Source organism: Peromyscus leucopus, chromosome X (assembly GCF_004664715.2).
Source record: "Peromyscus leucopus breed LL Stock chromosome X, UCI_PerLeu_2.1, whole genome shotgun sequence".
NCBI classification, from domain to species: domain Eukaryota; kingdom Metazoa; phylum Chordata; class Mammalia; order Rodentia; family Cricetidae; genus Peromyscus; species Peromyscus leucopus.
Genome location: NC_051083.1, coordinates 87,351,250 through 87,373,903, shown reverse-complemented (window position 1 = coordinate 87,373,903; position 22,654 = coordinate 87,351,250). Strand labels below are relative to the sequence as shown.

At 41.9% G+C, this 22,654-nt stretch overlaps 1 protein-coding gene across 2 annotated transcripts; it reads left to right on the top strand.

Moving 5' to 3' along the window:
• Positions 1–7,952: 7,952 nt before the first annotated feature.
• Positions 7,953–22,277, top strand: Xkrx (XK related X-linked). 2 transcript variants are annotated; one of them, XM_028875017.2, is made up of 3 exons: positions 7,953–10,349; positions 14,929–15,197; positions 20,818–22,277. In XM_028875017.2, the coding sequence occupies exons 1-3, from the start codon at positions 10,015–10,017 to the stop codon at positions 21,561–21,563; spliced, it is 1,350 nt and encodes a 449-aa protein (XP_028730850.1). In that variant the 5' UTR covers positions 7,953–10,014; the 3' UTR covers positions 21,564–22,277. The 2 variants fall into 2 exon arrangements, with proteins under 2 accessions (XP_028730850.1, XP_037054966.1); XM_037199071.1 differs by lacking the exons at positions 7,953–10,349; positions 14,929–15,197 and adding an exon at positions 16,864–17,004.
• Positions 22,278–22,654: the final 377 nt, after the last annotated feature.

The window sequence follows — 22,654 nt, the reverse complement described above, 5'->3', positions numbered from 1 at the left end:
GCTTGTGTGGAATTGCTAGTCCACTCTCAACACGAACTTTCCAGGTCACCATAAAGTGAAAGACTCATTATCATCTCTCCAACTTACCACTTCTGAGGCAACAGTTCTCACAGTTGAATTCCCATGAGAATCACTTGAGGGCAGGGGAGGACTAATGGCAAACAGCAGAGCCTCAACTATCAAATGAAGCAGGTACTCAGAGAATTAATGATATTTAGTAGACAATTGCCCTGGGGATACTGGCACAATGCATTTCTAAAACAGTTCCATCCATCGTCTTATCATGCATTTCATACAGGTTTTGACCCCTCTTTTGGTCTGGGCCCAAGTTAAGACTGACTTAATTCTATATGCAAGGGTCTGTCTCTGACACCAGATCTCTTGATGTTCTTGGGCCACCCACAAAGAATATCACCTCCAAGTATAACAATGAAATTGTGCATATACTTTCACATTCTTGCTTATTGGGCACACTAAACACTTGTTGGACCTAGAGATGCTTAGCTTAATCTTTTTCTTTCTTTCTTTCTTTTTTTTTTTTCCAAGATGGGGTTTCTCTGTGTAACAGTCCTGCCTATCCTGAAACTCACTTTGTAGATCAGGCTGACCTCAAACACACAGAGATCCATGTGCCTCTGCCTCCCAAGTCCTGGCATTAAAGGTAGGCAGCGCCATCCCCCTGTGAGATGCTCGATCTTAATGACAAGGAACAACAAGTTTCAGCAGCGCCAAGAGGAAACAGGGACTTCTCCTGGACTGCATGACATAATGTGTGAATTACAGATTAAACAACAGAAAGGATCACATATCTTGGGTCACTACTCTATCGTGTCTCTAGCACCACTGGCTCTCCTACTTGGCTTTACTTTTTGCCCTAGTTTGTTTTCTGATGCTGTGATAAGCGCCATGACCAAAAGCAGCTTGAAGGGAGAAGGGTTTATTTCACTTTACAGCTTACATTCCTTCACTGAAGCAAGTCAAGGCAGGAACTCAAGGCATGAGCCTGGAGGCAGGAACTGGAGCAAAGACCATGGAGGAATGCTGCTTATTGGCTTGCTCCTCAGGCTCAAGTTCAGCTACATTTCTTATACATCCAGGACTGCATGCCCAGGGGGTCGTGCCACCCCTACTGGGCTGGGTCCTCCCACATCAATCATTAATTTTAAAAAATGTCCTGTACACTTGCCTATAAGGAATCTGATGGAGGCATTTTCTCAATTGAAGTTCCTCTTCCCAAACAACTCTGGCTTGTGTCAGTTGACAAAGAACTAACTAGACACTTCGGAAAACAAAACCAAAAACATCACTTTGTTTCTTCTAAAATGAATATCATAAGCACCATTTACTGAAAGCTAATAACAGAGAGTGAGGTTTATAAAGACATAAAATTTATAGCCAAAAACTGACCATAGGTTAATACACTCATTGAGAAGAACAATTCACTTACTGTTTAGTAGATAATTGTATGTTAAATTAAGTGAAACAGTATACTTTGAAATACAACTCATTAAGCAAAAAGTCTAATGTTCAGTTATAATGTGCTGAGTGTGAAAATTAGCGTGTTAGATGTTAAATTTTGTTCGGTGTATTTTATTGGTTCTATTATACAAATTGGAATAGTGTAGAGTTCTTTAACTTAAGCAATATTAAACCAACCTTGGCTGAGAGCATAGCATGTGCCAGGTAGTATTGTAGACCCTGGATGAACTAATGTAATACTTGCAATGCCCTCATCGTCTAGGAGCTATGATGGGCTCCAATTTTAGATGAGGGACTGAAAGCACAGAGAGATGCTTGGTTCATCTCTCCTAAAATAGTTCAGATAGTAGCACCAAGATTTGAACCCAGGAAGTCAGGCTCTGCTTCCTGGGTCCTAGTCACTGAAAACAGAAGACTGTATTGAAAGTGAAAACATGGCTTGCTAAGAAATTTTAAGTAAATTAAGATTATCAAAAAAAAAAAAAAACAATAAAAAAGCTTCTTTTTTTTAAGTTACATTATTTATTAAGCTTCTCAAGACAACTCTATCAGCCTGCCTCTGACCTGCTCCCAAACCAACTAACTTGTAGGATCCATTCTCTATTTTAGGATGGTTATTATACTCAAATCTATGGGCGTGCGGGTGGTTCTGCCTCCACGAATTTATCCACCTCTTCCAACCTAGCTGGAAAAGTTCCCTGCCTTGTTTTCTCCTATCCCAACACCAGCCATCCCTGTAGGTCAAGCCCAAATTTCTGCTGCTCTGTAAGACTCAAATTCTTTAGCTTTTTTTCCCCCCTTTCAGAACAATTAAGCTTCTACTGTCTGATGCCAATTCTTTTGATATTTAACTGATCTCAAGAGTGCATGCTTTATTTCCCTAATTAGCCTCACAGATTTCCCATGAGCAGTGAGAGCTGCACTATCCATTATGACATGTGGCTATGTAAATTTAAGCTAAGTAGGACCCAGTAAAATTAAAATCTCAATTCCTCGATCACATTAGTCACACTTGAAGTACTCAGCAGGCACATGTGTAATTAGACAATGCAGGTAGAGAACATTTCCATATCATAGAAAATTCCAGTGGATAGGAGCAGAGAGTCTGCGCCAGCTGTCACCGTTGCACAGATCCTTTACATACTCTCCCTGTAAACATTGTTCTGAACTGAAATGAGCATCCCGAGCGCAAAAAGTGATTTTCTTTAGCTTTTATTCCTATTCCTAGTACACCAAGAAGGGAACGCAGAAGATAAATCTCAAATGTAAATATCATTCAGCATGTCTAATGAAATCTTAAAACCCTTGCCTTTTCTCAATGCTCATCCTCCTTGAGCCTCTCCTACCTTTGCCAATATGTAGAATAGACTTGCATCTCCTGAAAAGTCATCTTTCTTTGCTGTTGCCAAGATCCAGTCAGACATGACTGGGAAGTGCCCAGGAGGTCAGGTTCAGGTCCACACTCTCATCCACTTACCAGTGTTTCTGTTTTCACCGTGTTGGGGCAAGGTCTCTCTTGTGTCTGTTGCTGCTGCACTGCGTACTCCAGACGAGTTGGCCTGTGAGCTCCCAGGTGATTGTCCTACGAACACCTCCTGTCTCACTGTAGGAGTGCTGGGATACTTATACACATCTTTGCTTCACTGGCATTCTAACCACAAAACCCTTTTGAACAGCAGAAGCATTTAGAATTTTGAAACACGAGAGATACTCCCCCTGCACTATCTCCATTTCAAGGTGCGGGATCTGAAGTTCAAAGAAGTTCATTTGATGTGTTCAAAGTCACTGCAATAATGGTCCCAGGACTGCCAGCATCTCATCTGAAATACTTGGGCATGTTTCATAGTTTTTCTGATTTTGTAATAGTTACGTAGACTTTACCAGTTAAGCATCTGTAATCTTGAAATCTGAAATTCAAAATGTTTCAAAATTCTAAATGCTTCTGCTGTTCAAAAGGTTTCAGATTTCAAAACTTTTTGGATTTATAGTACTAGCTCTTTCCTAATCATGGTTAATATATCTAAAAGGTGTTGTAGGGTACTTGGCACAAGGGATAAGTTATAAGTAAATCAGTGGTCTTTGTTTTTGTGGATCTTTATCCACCAGCCCCTTCTATCTCTTCTAAAGGACTATTTATAGGAATGCCAAGGGGTGGAGCAAAACACCTCCCCCTAGTTCAGCCAAGTGCAGACCCTTTCCAGTCACCTGGTAACCATACATGTGTCAAACAATCCTCTAATGCAGCCCTGCTGGGTAAAGCAAGCTCAGATGTCACTAGGAAACCTTTGTGGGCCTCTCCAACTCCCCCTTCTTGATATAATAAATAGACTGTGCCTGTCTGAGGTCATTCTTCTTGATTAATTTTACTTACATACATTCAGGAAGCTATCAAGAAGAAAGTTTCCCGTCTTTGGCTACCAGCCTCTGGCAAGAGTGGGTGCAGAGTTTAACTCAGCTCTGATCCAGGTCCCTACTAAGGGCTTGCGAATATCCACAACAATCCCCATAGCTGTCATACTTTCCAATAAAGGAGTAGAGGATAATAAAGATGGAATATCCTTTTTTGGAATGGGTGTAAGATGACCACAGCAGTCTTAGCTGCACCAAGCCCTTTTCTAAATCCATGATGGATTCCTTGTTGCTTTATAGGAAGGAAGGAGGACACACAACTGCATGTGCACCCACTCTCTCTTGCAATTTGATCACCTGTGCCACTTAGAACACTACTGGCAAGGAAGCCATCACCAGATATACCCATCTCCTTCCAGTTAGAATCAATAGCCAAAGTGGAGTTTCTTCATAATTCACTGAATCTGTGGTATAGTTCTATTGGCAAAAGAAAGGAATGAATACAGTCCACGATAGGCAAATACACTGAGAAGGAAAGTAGATTAGTGGTTGTTTCGGCTAAGAGAAGTTAAATATGGAATGGGTGTTTAATGGGTATGGGTTTCTTTGGGGAGTGATGAAATATTCTGGAACTAGATTATTGTAATGAATAAATGGTTTTGTACTAAGACTTCTAAACTGGCACTTTATATGCTGCATTATATGGCATGTGAATTATATTATAGAGTTATTATTTTAAAAATAAGTAATATCCATTATGTATTTTCTCCTCACTTACTTCCACTAGGCAATGTAAATAGAGCTTGCCAGCTGCCTGGCAACATCATCCCTATTTCCATGCTACATTTTGTGAAAGCATTTCTTTCTCTTCAAAGCTAATTTAGATGTTCACTTTAACTAAATTTTTTTCCATTATAAGTAGATTTTTTAAAAAGTAAAATGCCAGGGGTGAGGTTGTAGAGTGACCACACTTGTGTTTTGATTTCAGGCTCAGGTCCTATCTATGGGTGATACTAATGAGGGAATAGGCTATACTTTGAAAAGCCAGAGTCTTTTTCCTTAAAGAGTGTATAGAAAAAAAAACAAAGAAAAAAACAAGTCCTAGAGGATACATGATTGATTTTTGCCTTAGATTTCGTTTACGGATCCTGAAGCCCAAACTGAGCATTCTATAGAAGGAAGCCATCCTTCTATTCTAGCTATTGATTTTGTCTACCCATCACCTCCCAGAGACTAGTATTCTATGAGTGCTCTATCAGCCACCCACTGCTGATTACTCTCCTCCCTCAATTCTTCCCTTGTCGGTACCATCTACTGCCCTTATAGCACAGCTCCTGGAAGGCTTATGAACATTCTTCTTCTAGCTGCAGTTGCTTGGAATGTTCAACACTATTCCCCAGCATTACGTAGTTTGAGGAGTTCTCAGTACTGTGAAAATGCAAGACCTTTTAGACAAGGTGACTTGTAGACTCAGTCTTTTTTCATGCTGAATTGGGAGTTAGATGTGGATAAGAAGCCATATCTTCAGCCTGCCCCTTTTTCACATTTCTGGTGCTTTACAGAAGGAGAAATAGACCCTGGAACACAACCTAGAATTCAGAGGACCATATATAAGCTTCACTTAATTAGCTCTTTTTTTATTCATCTATTTATTTACTTCCCAGCCACAGCCTCCCCCTCCACAGCCTCCCCTCCCAGTCCCTCTCCCTCATTACCCTTTCTCATCCACTAATCTCCTCCTCTTCTGTCTCCATCCAGGAAAGGGCAGGTCTCCTATGAGTATCAATAAACATGGCATATCAAGTTGCCATAAGACTAAGTACCTCACTATGTATTAAGGCTGCCAAGGCAACCCAGTATAAGGACTAGGATCCCACGAGCCAGTGAAAGAGTCAGAGACAGCCCCTGTCCCTGCTGTTAGGAGTCCCACAAGAGGACCAAGCTACACCACTGTAACATATATGCAGAGTGTCTAGGTCAGTCCCATGCAGGCTCTGCAGTTGTTGGTTCAGTCTCTGCAAGCCCCTATGAGCCCAGGTCAGTTGATTATGTGAGCCTTCCTGTGGTGTCCTTGACCTCTCTCGCTCCTAAAATCTTTTTTCCTCCTGTTCTGCATGATTCTTTGAACTGCACCTAATGTTTGGCTGTGGGTCTGTATCTGTTTCTATCAGTTGCTGGATGACACCTCTTTGATGACAATTGGGCTAGGCACCAATCTGGTCACAGGAGATGGCCATTAACTAGCTCTTTTACTTAACTACCTCTTGAGAGATCTGAAGAGATGTGTGCTTTTAGTGAGGAAGGGCTTTGGGGACCTTGAGAGTCTCATGACTATCAACATTTTCAGTGTCCCTTGTCCTAAGAAGACTAGAGTTGACCATAGAAATTGACTGATTGTAATAGCTAATCTTGGTTGTCAAATTAATAGGATCTATTTTAACCTAGAAGACAAGTCTCTGGTTTTGCCTGTGAGGGATTATAAAGATAAAGTTAATGAGGTGGAAAGAGTTGCCTACTGTGGGTGATGATAGCATTCTATGTTTGGGGTCCTGGATTGAATAAAAAGGAGAAAGTGAGATGAATATGGACATTTATCACTCTTTGCTTTCTGACTGTAACTGCTCTGTGGCCAGCTGCCCCCTGCTCTTGCTGCTGTCATGGACTGTATCCCTGGAACTGTGAGCCAAAATAAACCCCTCTTCCCTTAAGTTGCTTTTGTTGGGTATATTATCATAGCAATAGGAAAATTGACATACCGATGGACCTAAGAATATTAGAGACAGTGATGTTCTCAGTTAGTTTCTTCCAGTAGGGCAAAGGAACAGGGAAATAAGAGACCAAAGGATTTAGTGACCCAGAGCGCCAGAGAGTCTTAAGACTGAAAAGAGAGAAGCTGGTTGATGAGAGGAATCAGATGGCAGGAAACTTACAGGTTTATAATAGCCCTGGGGCGGGGAATCCAATAAAAGCATATCAGGAGTCCTACCCTTAAGATCCTATAATAATTTAGTTGGGACATAAAAATGAATACACTTGAAATAATTCATAATTTGAGACTAAAATGTCATGCTCACATACACACACACACACACACACACACACACACACACACACACACAACACCAACCAAAACCCCAAGTCTGCCTGAGAAGGGACAGATCCATGGACTGACAGACATCCTCTGGGAGCTGAGTTGGTGACTAAGACTGCACATTCAGCTGCAAGACTTTGTGCCCTAGCCATAATGACTACGGCTACAGCATTTGGAGTAGAGTCTGATTGAGTCCTGCCTGACTTCATGGAGGAAGTAACTGGGAGGAATCTTCATCATCCTCTTGTTCATCATCACTGTCATTGAGAGTCACACTAAACATTCCTTAGGCATTCTCCTTATATTCACACTCCTGTTGGGAAGGCAGAGCAAACAGAGTTGAAGGACTGACTCATTCAAGAGAGTATGTGTACAGATAGCACAAGAAAAGGAAAATTCGGGTAGAGGGAGTTAGACATGGCTTGACAGGGTTAGAGGTGACCCTTGAAAGATTAGAGCTGGGACTAATGGAGAGAGGGATGAAGCGAGCTGTAAATGGCATCTACAAGGCGCAGAAGTGGGGGTGAGCAGGCTGAGTATGGCTAAGTGAGCAAACCTGCTGGACTGGTGTAAAAGGTGTGCAGTAGGGTAGCGTGGGTGACTCAAATTATAGAGAAGCCGTAGTGATTACAGATAGCCTTGGTTGTCAGACAGGCCAACTAGTCATTTGGGACCCAAATCGGAAGACTGTGGAGCTATGTACTGGGGGAGTGGTTAAGGCATGGGGCAGAAGGCAGAAAGAACACTGCAATTTTATGCTACACTCTTGATAGCTTTGCTTTTTTGTGTTTGGATGACTAATTCATCCTATTCTAGTGAAGTGGATAAATCGGTCATCCTGCCTGAAATCCTCCTTATAAGCTGTTTGCTAAAGCAGGTGACATACTTTTAATCCCAGCACCTGGAAGGCAGAGGCAGATAGACGTGTTTGAGTCTGAGGCCAGCCTGGTCTACAGAGTGAGCCAGCCAGCCAGCCAGCCAGCCAGGGCTACATAGTGAGATCTTGTTTCAAAAAACAAACAAACACAATGACAAAGCCCCCAAAGAAAAATAAATAGCAAAGGAAAACAGTGCAAAGAGATTCTGTGCTGTGTCCCACCGGTGGAGCACCCGTCCTCTAAGCCATCGACAGTTTTTAAGAAGTTGATCTCAATAGTGTCACCACAAAAGAGGAAGGATGAACCTCCCAGGCCAGCTGCTAGACCAGGGCCAGCTGTGCTTCAGAGGACAAGCTTTCCAAGGGGAATCTGCCCCCCCCCCCAGTTGACTCTTGGGAAAGGAGGTGACAATTGAGACACACACACACACACACACACACACACACACACACACACACAAACACAAACACACACCATAAATAACAAAGACTAAATCCGCCTTGAGGTCATCCATCCTTTTGGTGGCTGCTCTCTGGCCACTCCTCCCATGGATTCATGGATTCCTTTTGCTAACTTCCTGTGGTAGAAGGAGATTGGCAGAGGGTGCTACATTGATATCACCCAGAGGCAGCTGTTTTCCTTTTTCCCTTGGGGTTTAGGATTATGCAAACGAAGCATGAAAACAAAAGCTCACTGAGGTGGGGGAGGATTGCCTTTAAAAATCCAGGCAATTTTAAGAGCTATTTAAGACACCCCTCTCCATTTTCCCTAACATCTCTCTTGGCTCTTTGCCAGTCTGTTTAGAATCCGGCCCCTCTTCAGAGCCTTTTAACCAAAGACCTAAAAGTTTACTGTGAAGCTTCTGTCCTGGCCTCATTTTGTAAGAGCAGAAATCAAGGCATATATGTGCTTTCAGTGTCTGTGGGCTGGCTGTGAGTTTTGATCTCTCTCTGACTCACTCTTCCCTTTGCTGCATACAGCCTTACCTGGGCAGGAAACTCTGACCCAATTCCCTCTTAAGTTCCCACTTTTCTGATATTATCTGGAGGGCAATAGGACCTGGGGAAGTTCAACCCTGCGGCCAAGGGAGACACACCTGCCTAACCGCGTGGGTTGAGCGAGTGTGGGAGCGAGCCACTTTAGCTAGCTGTGGAGAGAGGGGTAGAAGTGGGTGCCTGCTGCTGCTCCCGGAGAAGAGGAAAGCTGTGGCTCCCTCCTTGCTCCTGAGGTCATGGTGAGAAATGTTGCGGAAGACTGGCTCAGGCTCCTTTTTGATGTGCCTAGCTACCTGGAGCATCCCTTGGCAATTCGTCTTGGAACTCTGGCTCATTTTGTTTTGCCCCAGCTGTCTCTCCCACTCGCCTGGCCCACGCCACCACCACCACCACGCCCAAGTCATCCAGGTGCCATAGGTCCCAAAGCCCAGGCACTTCTCAAACTGTGCCTTTCGTAGGAAAGTGTCTCGGTGAAGAAACCCCTCCCGCCTCTTCTACTCCATAAGGCGCGCCCCGTTTCTTTCCGAGGAGACCTCGCTTGGGGACAGTGGTGGCATTACTCCGGCCCCCAGCCAGGCGGGCTTAGGGGCGGGGCTTGGAGAACCTTCCTGAGAATCCTTGCCTCCCTGCAGGTCCTGAGAGCGCTCTGGTGAGCCAGCGTGAGCAGGCAAGCTAATAGGCACAATCTAGCAGCAAGTTGGATGTATGGATGCGGTTGGATGGGTACCTAGGTGCTGAACTGAATCCTCCCTTCTGCCTTGGTTCAGTTCTTTGCTGACTTAAGAGGCCATACTGATGAGAATTCCTCAGGAGAAGCTGCTGACTATGTGATGTGCCACCCCAGAGTGGTTATTCCCCTGCCTGGGGGACTGTGAAAGAAGCCTCAGTGGAAACAGCTGTTCCTTGACTTTTCACACACCTGGAATTGGACAGCAGACTTAGTGCTGGGGTGCTTGTCTAAGTTTCTCAGCACCTATGTTGATGATTGCATTCCAGCCAATTAAGAGTGAAGTTCAAAGAGATACTTCTGGACTCTGTATTCCAGACTCTCAAGTTAAGTCTGGAAGAGAGGTGGCTCCTGTTCTGACTTGTTGGTCTTCATTCAGGAACTCGACTTGACACTTTCCACCTGACTGATCCTTGGACAGCAGTGGCTATGCGGGCTCTGTTGGGGATGGATGGAGAAGAGCTCTGAACTCCAGACCATAAGAGATTCTCCACAATGGACAGAGTTTATGAAATTCCCGAGGAGCCAAATGTGGTTCCAGTTTCCTCTCTGGGAGAAGATGTCATCCGCGGGCCTAACCCACGCTTTACCTTTCCGTTTAGTATTCTCTTCTCCACCTTTCTGTACTGTGGGGAGGCTGCATCTGCCTTGTATATGGTTAGGATTTATCGAAAGAATAATGAAACCTTCTGGATGACATACACCTTTTCCTTCTTCATGTTTTCATCCATTATGGTTCAATTGACCCTCATTTTTGTCCACAGAGACCTGGCCAAAGATAGACCACTGTCATTATTTATGCATCTAATCCTCTTGGGACCTGTTATCAGGTGAGCATTTTTAAATCTCTCCCCAACCAACCCCTTCAAAAGTGTACAGAGGAGGATGAAGCTAATATTTATAATCTGATACTGTGTTTCGAATCTAATTCTTCCATTCTTTCTCACTCAATTTCCCTGTCTGCTATCCCGAAACCTTATCTAAAATCTTGGGTGCCACCATGGTGGCCTTGTGGCAGGCATATGTATTTAAAAACAATGAGCAATATTACCAATATGACTTATTGGACAATTTTTTTACTGAGTTTGTGTTGTGGAAACTGGTATGGGACCAAAAAAATGCGGCCACCCTGTGCTCTGGGGCTATAGCTTTGGATTTTTCACTTTACTTGGAATGAAACCCGGGTAGTGGGCATACTAAGTAAGTGGTGTTCCACTGAGCTATAGTTCTAGCCTCCAATGTCTATAATTTGAATTCTGCCTTTTAGATGCCTTATGAATGGATAATCATTCATTCCTACTTCCATTCTCTCCCACATTCAATTTTCACAACTTGAACTTCTTGGGCTGGCTTTTTTTGCCATTTTCAAAATTTCTAGAGCTATTTGACATCTGGAAAATGCTTTATGTACTAGGGGGTAGCAAGCTGGTACTACAACTCAATGAAGTTCAATTTCTTTATTGGTAGAGCAGTCTCTTGCTTATGTCCTGTTATGTTGCTGCAATATATGTACACAGATTGGAAGGACCAAGGAAGGCAGTCCACCTCCGTCTGGAATTAGTAGCAAAGAGCAGTAGTATATCAGGTACTCCCATTCAGATTGCTGTGAGCAAGGTGAGAATGTGCTTAATTGTAGGGAGACAGGCATCTGTGTCCGCAGACTCATCTGGATGCTATGAGGTTTCAAGGTAGAGAAACATTGCGTAACTTATGAAATCAGTAGGGAGGAATGGACCAAGTTTGTCATGACTGTGAGAGAGGCAAACATCTGCTGTCAGATGAGGAATACGGGTCACAGTGTTGATGTTGGAATCACAATAGGAAGATAGCTCATCATTAGAGATCTCAAAACACTCTGTGAAATTTATTAAGAATGGAACTTCCCTTAATACAATCTATTACCTATCTATATATCTATAGCTATATAATTCTATTTGTCAATTATATTTCCTTAAATCTGGAAAATGTTTATCAGTATTGTTTTAAACAAGGAGGAACTAGTTAGGTTCCATCACAGAAAATGTGGGATAGCAGTGGCCTGAATTAGGAGCTCAAGAGTCTAGTCCTCTCTTTAGTATTCACCAGTTGAATGGCCTTAGTGGCCTCTCTTAAAAAATGTCTTGTGCCTCAGTTCCCTCATCTGTAAAGAAATGGGTTGGACTAGACCTTGTGTTCTAAATCCAAGTGCTCACAGGGCTAGGCATGTACTATAAATGAAAGAAGTGGGTCAAGAATTAGAAAATAGTCTCACATATGTTGATAAATGGAAATAAAGTCTCAGTGTTAAGGAAATGGAATACCATGGTAAGGTGGAATCTGGGACGTGCCTGTCTAGGAGGCAGCCACTTCAAATTTCTAACCCATCTTTTCTGTGTTGGAATTCAGACTCAGTATTGCCAGACCTAACTTTGGAGGAAAAGTTAGTTCCCAAGACAGGGTTTAATGTGAAATTTCATGATTTTAAATTTGGCAACCTGCAAAAAATGCAGTATGGGCCATACTAAATACGTACTATCCAGATGTGACTTAGCTGGCTGTGTGTTACTTTTGGGTTGGGTGATCTAAAGGTACTTTCCCATTCTAAGTTTTTCAAGTTGGCTATAAAAGGAAGACTTTAACTTGGAACCATGAAATTTCAAGATGTCACTAGAGACTCAAGACAGCCATTTTTTGTTCCTGTTCTAAATGCAATATACTAAATTAGCAGTTGAAGAGGATGCAAATTTTAGCAAGTACCCAGCCCTCAGTTTCTACTTCCTTTTTTTTGTTTGTTTGTGGCCTTCTAAGCTGTTTTTTACTTTCCTCTCCATGGAGTGTTGGTCACTATTTTTCAGATTTGTCATTTAACTTGTAGTGCACATGGATTGAGACACAGTTATAACCTTGGTTACTCTAAGCCTATAGTAGGAAGAGTAATTGGTTTTTTAATTTAAAATTTGTATATATTTTTGAGAATTTCATAAATACATACTGTATTCATATCATTTGCAGCTCTTTCCCTGCCAACCGTGTCCCTCCTTCTGTGTCCCCCCACCCCTTTCAAATTCATGACTTTTCTTTAATTATTATTGACATATAACAATTATATATTTATATTTATTATATATTATATATTTATATTAATATATTACTATGTATTTATTTATAATAAAAGATCTTTATACATTAAATATAAAAAAAAAAAAAAAAAAAAAAAAAAAAAAAAAAAAAAAATTACATATGCTGTGGGACTTCCAGCTACATATATACATATGTTGAGCCCATTTAGTGTTGTTCATATGTGAATGTGTTTAAGGCTGACCACTTAGGATTGACCACAAAGTAACCTATCATGGGGTCTGTTCCTGTTCAAGACTGGTTCTCCCTCCCTCGACAGCCATTTGTTGCCTGTACTTCTTCAGAAAAATCATTACAAACCCAGAAATGATACTATGTATATGCTTATTTTCAAGACCCATTCCTTTCTCATTAGGTAGGAGTTTGATTACTGCTATCAGGCAAATGGAGCTGTTTTTAGGGCACAGCTCCCTTACATGAAATGCAAACATGCGTCTGGAAATGAAGATGTACTCTGGTTTACTGTAGCTCAGGAGCAAGTCAAGAACTCTTGCTTAAACTAGCAAAATAGCCACAAGAATAGAAGCATACACAGAATACTTCATGCCACTGCTCCAATATTTTGTTAAGCAATAGTATGGATGGGCTTGAAAATGGGCTTAGACATTTTCCCCTAAATAGTGAAAGAGTTGCCATTTCTTCGTTCTTTCCTTCCTTTTCTCACCCAGGTCTTACAGTTTGTCTATAGAAAATGGAAATTTCAGGGCTGGGAAGATGGCTCAGTGGATAAAGCACTTACTGTGCAAGCCTGAGGATTTGAGTGTAGGTGCCCAGAACCCATGGTCAGCTGGACCTGTATTCCCAGTACTCCTACAGTGAGATGGGAGGCAAAGACAAGAAAATCCCCAGCAGCTTGCAGCCAGCAAACAAGGTGGATGGTGGCAAGGACCAACACCCAAGTTTGTCCTTTGATCACTACATACACAAACTGTGGCACATGTGTTCCTCTGCACTTGTGCACACACACACACACACACACACACACACACACACACACACACGTGCACACACATGCACATGTGCTCAAATGTGCTATGTATTAGAGTAATACACATGAAAAAAATTCCAGGGCATCCTGTGGAAAATGGCAGCCAGTACTTATAGTCTAAACCTTCCTATTAACAGTCAAAGCCTAGAAAGCCCATCAATCCTGAACTTGTCTTTAATCTGTTTTCCTGTTAAATCACTCTCTGTTAACCTCACCTTCCGCCTTTTCTCACCTCTCTTCTCTTTTTCATTCTCATCCTCTCATTTGCTCAGCAAATGTTTATCAAATTCCCACTATGTGATAAGAGCTGCAAGCCAGATAAATAGAGCCTCTGCCCTCAATCTATTGGAGAAGATGTCTTCATTTCCACTACAGATATTCTTGTCAAAAGTAGGCAAGTTTCCATTCTTTTGGGGGTAAGTAGGGGGAAGCACACTCAGGTGTAAAAACAGCGCGCACCAGTTGCTTTTCTCTTCTGTTTACCGCATCAGAGCTACCAGAGCTTTTGATTTTGATGGGGGAGGAGTGGGAGGGTCACAACAGGAAATAGACTGTCATCGAGACTTCACGGGTAATATGCTCTGGTAAGGTTATTTTCTTCATAAAGAAAGAATCAGATTTAAAAAGGATCTGTCCCCAGAAAGAGGCACTCAAAAAGAGATGTTTTCTTGTAAAAGCAGAACTTATGAATCTCATTTATGAAGCTGAATGCATTTATTAAAGAATGTTTGAATTTAGGAATTTAAGGTCTTGTGAAAACCAGGGCATTTGGGAGCCCTCATCTTTATCTTACAACATAGTATTTCTTAACACTTTTGTATGTGAGACATTTTTTTAAAAAAAACTACAGGCATATTTTTGAGGAGATAAAAAAATTCCTTGACTAGAAAGAAGCATTCCTGAAATGGTGTTCCTAGGCCAGTAGGTGACCAAACAGAAGAAAAAACTTACACCACGGGCAGTGGTGGCACACGCCTTTAATCCCAGCACTTGGGAGGCAGAGCCAGGAGGATCTCGGTGAGTTCGAGACCAGCCTGGTCTACTGAGCGAGATCCAGGACAGGCACCAAAACTACACAGAGAAACCCTGTCTTGAAAAAACAAAAAACAACAACAACAACAACAACAAAAACCTTAGACCAAGTGACTTGTACAAGGTATGACCAACCCTTGACTCATGAGCAATTGACAGAAGAAAGGAAATGCCAAAAAAGTAATACAACCTCCCCCAGATTTTTCCCTTTGTGACACCTTCCTTGCTTGGGACAATTTTAGCTAAGTTCCCGTGATGCTTTACTCCCACAGATGTTTGGAGGCCATGATTAAGTACCTTACACTGTGGAAGAAAGAGGGGCAAGAGGAGCCCTATGTCAGCCTCACTCGAAAGAAGATGCTAATAAATGGCCAGGAGGTGCTGATAGAATGGGAGGTGGGCCACTCCATCCGGACCTTGGCTATGCACCGTAATGCCTACAAACGTATGTCACAGATTCAAGCCTTCTTGGGCTCAGTGCCCCAGCTAACCTATCAACTTTATGTGACTCTGATCTCTGCAGAGGTCCCCCTGGGTAGAGGTGAGTGGGGTCAAGAGAAGGGAGGGCTCTGTTTAAGCCAAGAATCTTCGAACTTTAGGCCTGAACTATCCAATATACTGGATACTAGCCTTGTGTGCAATTTAAAGAAAAATAAACAAATAAATAAAAATCACTGAAAGTGCACTTCCTCAGTGGTGATGGCCACAGTACCAATGCCCAGTAGCTGCGTCTGATTAATAACTTAGTGTTCTGGGATGGCACAAGTTTGGAATGCTTTCAGCATCACAATAAGCTCTATTGGACAGCACTAGAACTTAGGGAGTCAGACATCTCAGACCTGCCAGAATTCTTAAACTGGGACAAGCTATGTTTATACTAAAAATTTCACAAACACACCCTTTGGCCACAGCAGCTGTCAGAGAAAAAGAAAAATGCCCCTTTCTGGAAGGTGTACACTGTGTTGCTAGTTGCTTACTTTGTTTAGAGATGGCCACCTCTAGAGAGAAGGTTCTCAAATAGTTTTATATATCACAATCTTGTGGGGAAGTTCTTTTCCTTTCTTTTTTGTTTTTGGTGATGGGTCTCACCTTATATTCCAGGCTGGCCTGGAACTAACTATATAGGCCAGGTTGATCTCTAACTCATGGCAATTCTCCTGCTCAGCTCCACAAGTGCTAGAACTATTATTGTATAGCCAAGAGCTAGCATACCCGGTTTGGAAGGGTCTTTTTAAAATTACCTTCCTTCCTCAGACCTGAATCAATCACAGAGTATGGGAAGGCCAAGAGTCTGCATTTGTAAAAAGCACTCTAGTTGAGCCCAGCTAGTTTCACTAAAGAACCACAGATTTAATCATTTCCTCCCATGGTAGTGGAGAGACAGAAAAGTGGTGTGGGATGGATCCAGGTAGGTCAGGTCTGGTCCAAGATCTGACCTTCTTTCTCTGTGATCTCTGAAGGAAGTTACTAGGCAGTCACTGACATAAGTTCCTACTTGTAAAAGGAGAGGTCCCTAGATGAGTAAACCCTCTGGCAGAGGGTGAAATATGAGTCAGTATTGTTGATGTCGAGATCAAATACTGTTAATGAATTTTACCAGCCCCAGGTTGCTTCATCTGGTTGGGCAGATGCTATTTCAGATGTGGGTACAGCTTGGGCCATTTCTTTATTAGTAAGTACTGACCCTGTTTAACAAAGTCCTCTGTAAATTCAAGGGTATGGGGGACCTGCCCCCACTTTTTCCCCCAGGGTACTCTTGAGCAGGGAGAAGGAATATGTAGATAGAAATATAGAAGAGCGAGAGACAGTTAGAAACATAGGATAGCCTCGGGAGGGCCTGGGTCAAAACTCACCAGCCCCTTCTGTCTCTACTAAAGGACTTTTAAAGGAATTCCAAGGGGTGGAGCAAAAGACCTCCCCCCAGTACAGCCAAGTGCAGACCATCCCAGACACCTGGTGATCATGCACATGGTCCAGCCATCCCCTAATGCAGCCCTGTTGTGTAAATTAAGCTCAGATCTCACTAGGAAACCTTTGTGAGCTCCCACACAAGGGGACAGATCTATCTCCTTTTCTCCATTAACAATTGTTTATCAAGTTCTGTTGGTTTGAAAGCTTTATAAGTGTACACGTGACAGTAGTGAGGGGAACATTGTCTGGAATCAATGCTGCTTTTCTTCCTGAGAATTTTGGGAGTTGGGCAATCATCTAATTAAAATATGTTTGCATTCTAAAAATGTCAAATGTGCAAACTGATTGATCTACAGGTAATTGTATCCACACAGAAAATTTCTGGGAAGCTATGAAAAAAAAATCTACCCCAAGAGGGAGTGAGAAATCAGCAGAGTGTGAGTTTTTAAATTTTTTATAAGAAAGTTTACCATCTTATTATACTACATTTTGGGTTTTTTTTTTTATCATTTATTTATTTATTTAGACACAGGGTTTCCCTGTGTAGTCCTGGCTATCCTGGAACTCCCTCTCTAGACCAGGCTGGCCTTGAACTCACAGAGATCCACTTGCCTCTGGCTTTGAGTGCTGGGCTTAAAGGTATGCACCACCACTGCCTGGCTAAAGCCTAAGGACTGTCAGATATTTGGTAACATTTCAGACCATATAGAATAGATAGAAACTAGAAACTAGAACATCATTCACCCAAAGTGATCTCTGTTAACCATTCAGTGTATGCGCTTCTAGACTCCTCTTTCCTATGTATACATACTGGGCTGTGGCTGTGGTTCAATGGAAGAGTGCCTGCCTAGCATGGTGAAGGCCTTGCATTAATCTCCAGCACTGCAGGGAACAAAAGCATAACATGTAACATATAGTTCATATGTGAAATACTCAATTTTTACATACTAAAATAGTCACTGCTTACATTTTCGCCTTTCTTGCAGGATTTTTATACTAATCTTCTAAATAGATTCATTTCCAAGATCGATTTGTCAATTACCACGTCTTTTAAAATCTTTTCTATGTATGAGTTTGTCTGTACATCTGTCTGTGTGTCATTTGTGTGCCTGATGCCTGTGGAGACTAGAAAAGGGCATCAGACTACCTGGCAGCACTGTAGTTCCGAGCCACCATAGGGGTGCTAGGAACTGAGCCTGGGTCCTCTATAAGAGCAAGCAGCAAGTGCACTTGACCATTGAGCCACCTAGTTAGCCGTTAAGATTTATTTCTATTGTGTTTTCCATTAGGAGTATGTGTATCTATATGTGTCTGTGTGGGGGTATGTGCACATGAGTTCAGATACCTTTGGAGGGCGGAGCTAGAGGCGTCGGATACTCCTGGGGTGAGTTACAGGGAATTGTGAGCTGCCCAGTAAGGATGCTAGGAAGAGAACTCAGGCCCTCTGCAAGGCAGTAAGTGCTCTTAACCGCAGAGCCATCTCTCGAGCCCCATTTCCTCAATCTTAATAAGCAATACCCACAAAAGGAAGAAAATTTACTGATTTTGGATTGAGTTAAATTACTTGGGTATGGGGGTTTTATATGAATAATCAATTCTATGTTGAGCGGTGAGAATAGGAACAAGAGTAGTTTAGAAAGCTAAGAGCAACCACTTTGCAATTCTCCAGGTCTTCGGAAAGAGGGAGAAAGAGGGGGAGTGGAGAAGGAGGAGGCAGAAGACAGAGGCTAGCTAAATAGAATTTACTAGCTTCTAGACATTTCTCTAAACCGTTTGCATATACTTATTTCATTTAATCTTCACAACAACTTTATCTATGAGGTTATTACTATCCTCATTTTACAAAAGATAAATGGTAGACACAGAAGTTAAGTAAATCCTCCCCAAGGTTCTATAACTAGTATATGGGAATGACTAGATTCAGTGTCTGGTTCTCTTCTAACACACAGTAATATGGATGTTATGGGTCAAAAAATAGGATTTAAATTTTTTTAACCACTCTGCTGCAATTGCTTAAGTATATACCAAACTGTGAGGGTGAAGCATTGTCATTACTAATGACAAAATCAAGTAACCCTATAATAGCTCAGAGAATTGGGAAACTGGGGCCTATAGATATCCAGTGACTTCCACAAGCTCCACAAAGCTGTAGGAAGGATTTCTAATGCTAAGTACCTATTTTGTCACTGTAAACTCATAAGTCTTTATTATTCCACAAACCTTTATCAAGAACGTACTATATTTCAGAAAGTGTGTTTAGCTTGTAAAGACACAGCAAAATAGATATGGTCCCTTCTGCCTTCATGGGTTTCTCCTACAGTTTTTGGCACATGCAACTGGAGCAAATCATTGGGGAAGACTCATTTCTTGCAGAAGATACATATCAAAGATTAGACTCAGCTATAAAGGGTAGTCTTTAGGTACAGTGGCTTAGCACTTGGGAAGCAGAGGCAGGATTTCTGTGAGTTCGAGTACAGCTTGGTCTATATTCAAGTTGCAGGCCAGCTGGGACTAAAACACAATGAGATCCTGTTTCAAAAAGAAGCAGAGGAAGAGGAAGAGGGTGGGAAGGTGAGGAAGGGAGAGGGAGAGGAAGAGGAGGAAAGGACTTTAATATGTCTCCTAAGATTATATTTTCCCAATAATTTCTTTTCCCTTTTTCCTTTACTATTCTCTCAGAATGCCATTCCATGAGTTAGGTCTGCTCACACCTTTACATGTGTCCTTCCCATGTCAGTGAATTCTCAGTTTTAGTCATAAAACTTATTCATTTTGGAAAGTTTATTTTGTGTGTTTCTATGATTAAACTTTTGCATTGTACATTCATCCAAAGTGTATATGTTTTTGATCTACAATGTGAAGTTTTGACATATGTATATCACTTCATGTAATTACTACGTGTGTGTGTGTGTGTGTGTGTGTGTGTGTGAACTCTTTCAAAAAAATCACAGTGTGAAATAGAATGCCCAGCTGTACATGAGAGCTCCCAATCTTAATCATTTTGTGACAGAAGTTTTGTTCCCTTTGGCAAAAATCCTTCTGTTTCCCTCAACCCCTAACCCCTGGAAACCATTGCTCTAGTCTGGTTCTTTGAATCTAATTTATTTATGAGATTCCACTTATAAATGGGGTAATACATTATTTTTATTTCTGAGTCTGGCTCATTTCACTTAGCATAATGTCCTCGATATTCATCCATTTTATTGCAATGATACAATTTCCTTCATATAATAGTTGAGTAATACCCCACAGCATATGTATACCATTTTCTTTACCTGTGCACTTATCAATAGACATTTAGATTTTTTCCATATATTAGCTGTTATGTATCTTGCTGCACTGAATGTGGGGGACGTACCCCCACCTTTCCCTGGATACTCTTGAGGAGAGAGGAATAAGAAAATATTAGGTAGAAAGAGAGACCTAGTTGATGAGAGGAAAGACAGAAACACAGGATAGCTTTGGGAGGACCTGGTTCAATACCCAATGGCCCAGAACTTTATTCAAAAGGGCTTTTTATAGCAATGCCAAGGGGTGACACAAAAGACCTCCCCCTTCCTAGATACAGCCAAGTGTAGACCCTTCCAAACACCTGGTAGCCATACCCATGGTCAAATCATCCCCTTATGCAACCCTGCTGGGTAAAGCAAGATCTGATTCTTTAACCTTGAGTAATTTGGGCCTACACCATTGAACAACACAGCAGGGCAAATATTTCTTTGAGATATCAATTTCCTCTCCTTTGTATATGCACCCAGTAGTGGAATTGATGGATCATATGGCAGTTCTGTTTTTAATTTTTTTAGTTACTTTCATACTGTTTTCTACAATGGCAATATCAATTTATATTCCAATTATGTATAAAAGTTCCATTTTCTCTATATCTTTGTTAGACATTTTTTTTAAAGAAATGGCTACCCTAACAGGTATTAGGCAATATCTTACTGTGGTCATTCTTTGCATGCTAGGCAGGGGTACTACCACTAGGCTGTACTGCCAGCCCTCACTGTGAATTTCATTCTCATTTCTCTAATGATCTGTGATGCTGAACATATTCTCCTACATCTGTTTTTGTAAAATATGTTTATCCAGCTACATGCTGTCTGTGTGCATAGCTGTGATCATATATAAGTCTACTCTTAATTGATGCGTTCAAGCCCTGACCATCGTCTCTGGACCTCTGGTTCTGAATACAGGCTTCAGCACAAACATCAACTAATTGCATCTTTGTCTCATTCCTTATTTTACAGCTGTGCTAATAGTTTTTTCCCTGATATCTGTCACCTATGGAGCTACCCTCTGCAATATGTTGGCTATCCAGATCAAGTACGATGACTACAAGATTCGGCTTGGGCCACTCGAAGTACTTTGTATCACCATCTGGAGGACATTGGAGATCACTTCCCGCCTTGTGATTCTGGTGCTCTTCTCAGCCACCTTGAAGTTGAAGGCTGTGCCCTTCTTAGTGCTCAACTTCTTGATCATCCTCTTTGAGCCCTGGGTTAAGTTCTGGAGGAGTGGTGCCCAAATGCCAAACAATATTGAGAAGAATTTCAGCCGGGTTGGCACTCTGGTGGTACTGATTTCTGTCACCATCCTCTATGCTGGCATCAACTTCTCTTGCTGGTCTGCCATGCAGTTGAAATTGGCAGACAGAGACCTTGTTGACAAAGGTCAGAACTGGGGACATATGGGACTGCACTATAGTGTGAGATTGGTAGAAAATGTGATCATGGTCTTGGTTTTTAAGTTCCTTGGAGTCAAGGTGTTACTGAACTACTGCCATTCCTTGATTGCTGTGCAGCTTATCATTGCTTATCTGATTTCCATTGGATTCATGCTCCTCTTCTTCCAGTACTTGCACCCACTGCGCTCCCTCTTCACTCATAATGTGATAGACTACCTCCACTGTATTTGCTGCCGCAGACACCATCAGGAAAGGGCTGAGACCTCAGAGCCATCATGTGAGGCTGAAACAAGACAAAGTATTGTCTGATTTTTTGCTTCTGAACATTATAGGGTGGGTTTGGGGTTGACAAGAGCAACTGTGAAATTGAAGGAGAGGGTGTACTCCCAGGATCATTTTTTTTTACTCTTCTAGTAAGCCTATCAAAAGAAAGACTGACCTCTGAATGGGTTTTACTTCTTTATGATTGACTGCTATGTTCGGGTACCAGCACTGGACACTGTTTATTTAGTTCATCATCCTCCTACCCAAGTCAGTGGGAATAGCTTCCAGGTGCCTCACTGAGGCTCTGAATTTCCAGCTTTGCTCAATTGTTTGAGTTATTGTTGAGTTTCCCTGGGCTGACTGAACTCTACCATGGCATATCTGGACTGATCAGAGGATGTGACAGCTTACTAGCAATGAGAACATCCCAATAAACAGTCTGACTCTTGTGGTACCTTTACCTGAGAGAGTAGATGGGGTATTTTCTCTAATGAGAAACTGTGGCTAAGAAGGCCCCATTATTAAAGAAAGCTACTCCCCAGATGAGTTAATACTCCATTAGGATTTTACTAGTGCTCATTCAGCAAAGAATTCTCTTTTTAGAAGCCTTCATAGGCACCCCTTTATAGAAGGGTATGCAGAATAGGATTTCTTCAGGGAATATTCAGAATGGCATATTTTTCAAGGCAGGATCTCATGTATCTCTGGGTGGGCTCAAAGTCACTATGTAGCTAAGAACTATGTAGCTTGAACTCCTGATCTTTATTCCTTCATCTTCTGAGTGCTGGGACTGCAGATGTGTGCCACTGCATCTGGTTTCTATGGTGCTGAGGACTGAACCCAGGGCTAGGCAAGCACCATTTATGTGGTGCTGAGCATTGGACCCAGGGACAGATAAGCACTCTACCAACTGAGACATTCCCAGGCCCCAGAATGACTCTTAAGGAACTATGTAAGCCTCCAGCTCCATTGAGGGAATGTTTAAATGAAATTTCTCACCTGGTATCCCATTATTAGGAATTCCCTCTGATCCGGCTTTTCTGTCTCTTTGCATTTTATTACTTGAAGTTAACAGCAGAGAAACTAAACTGTTACTGGAAGTGTTTATGATATGTGAAAGAAATGAAGATTTCTTT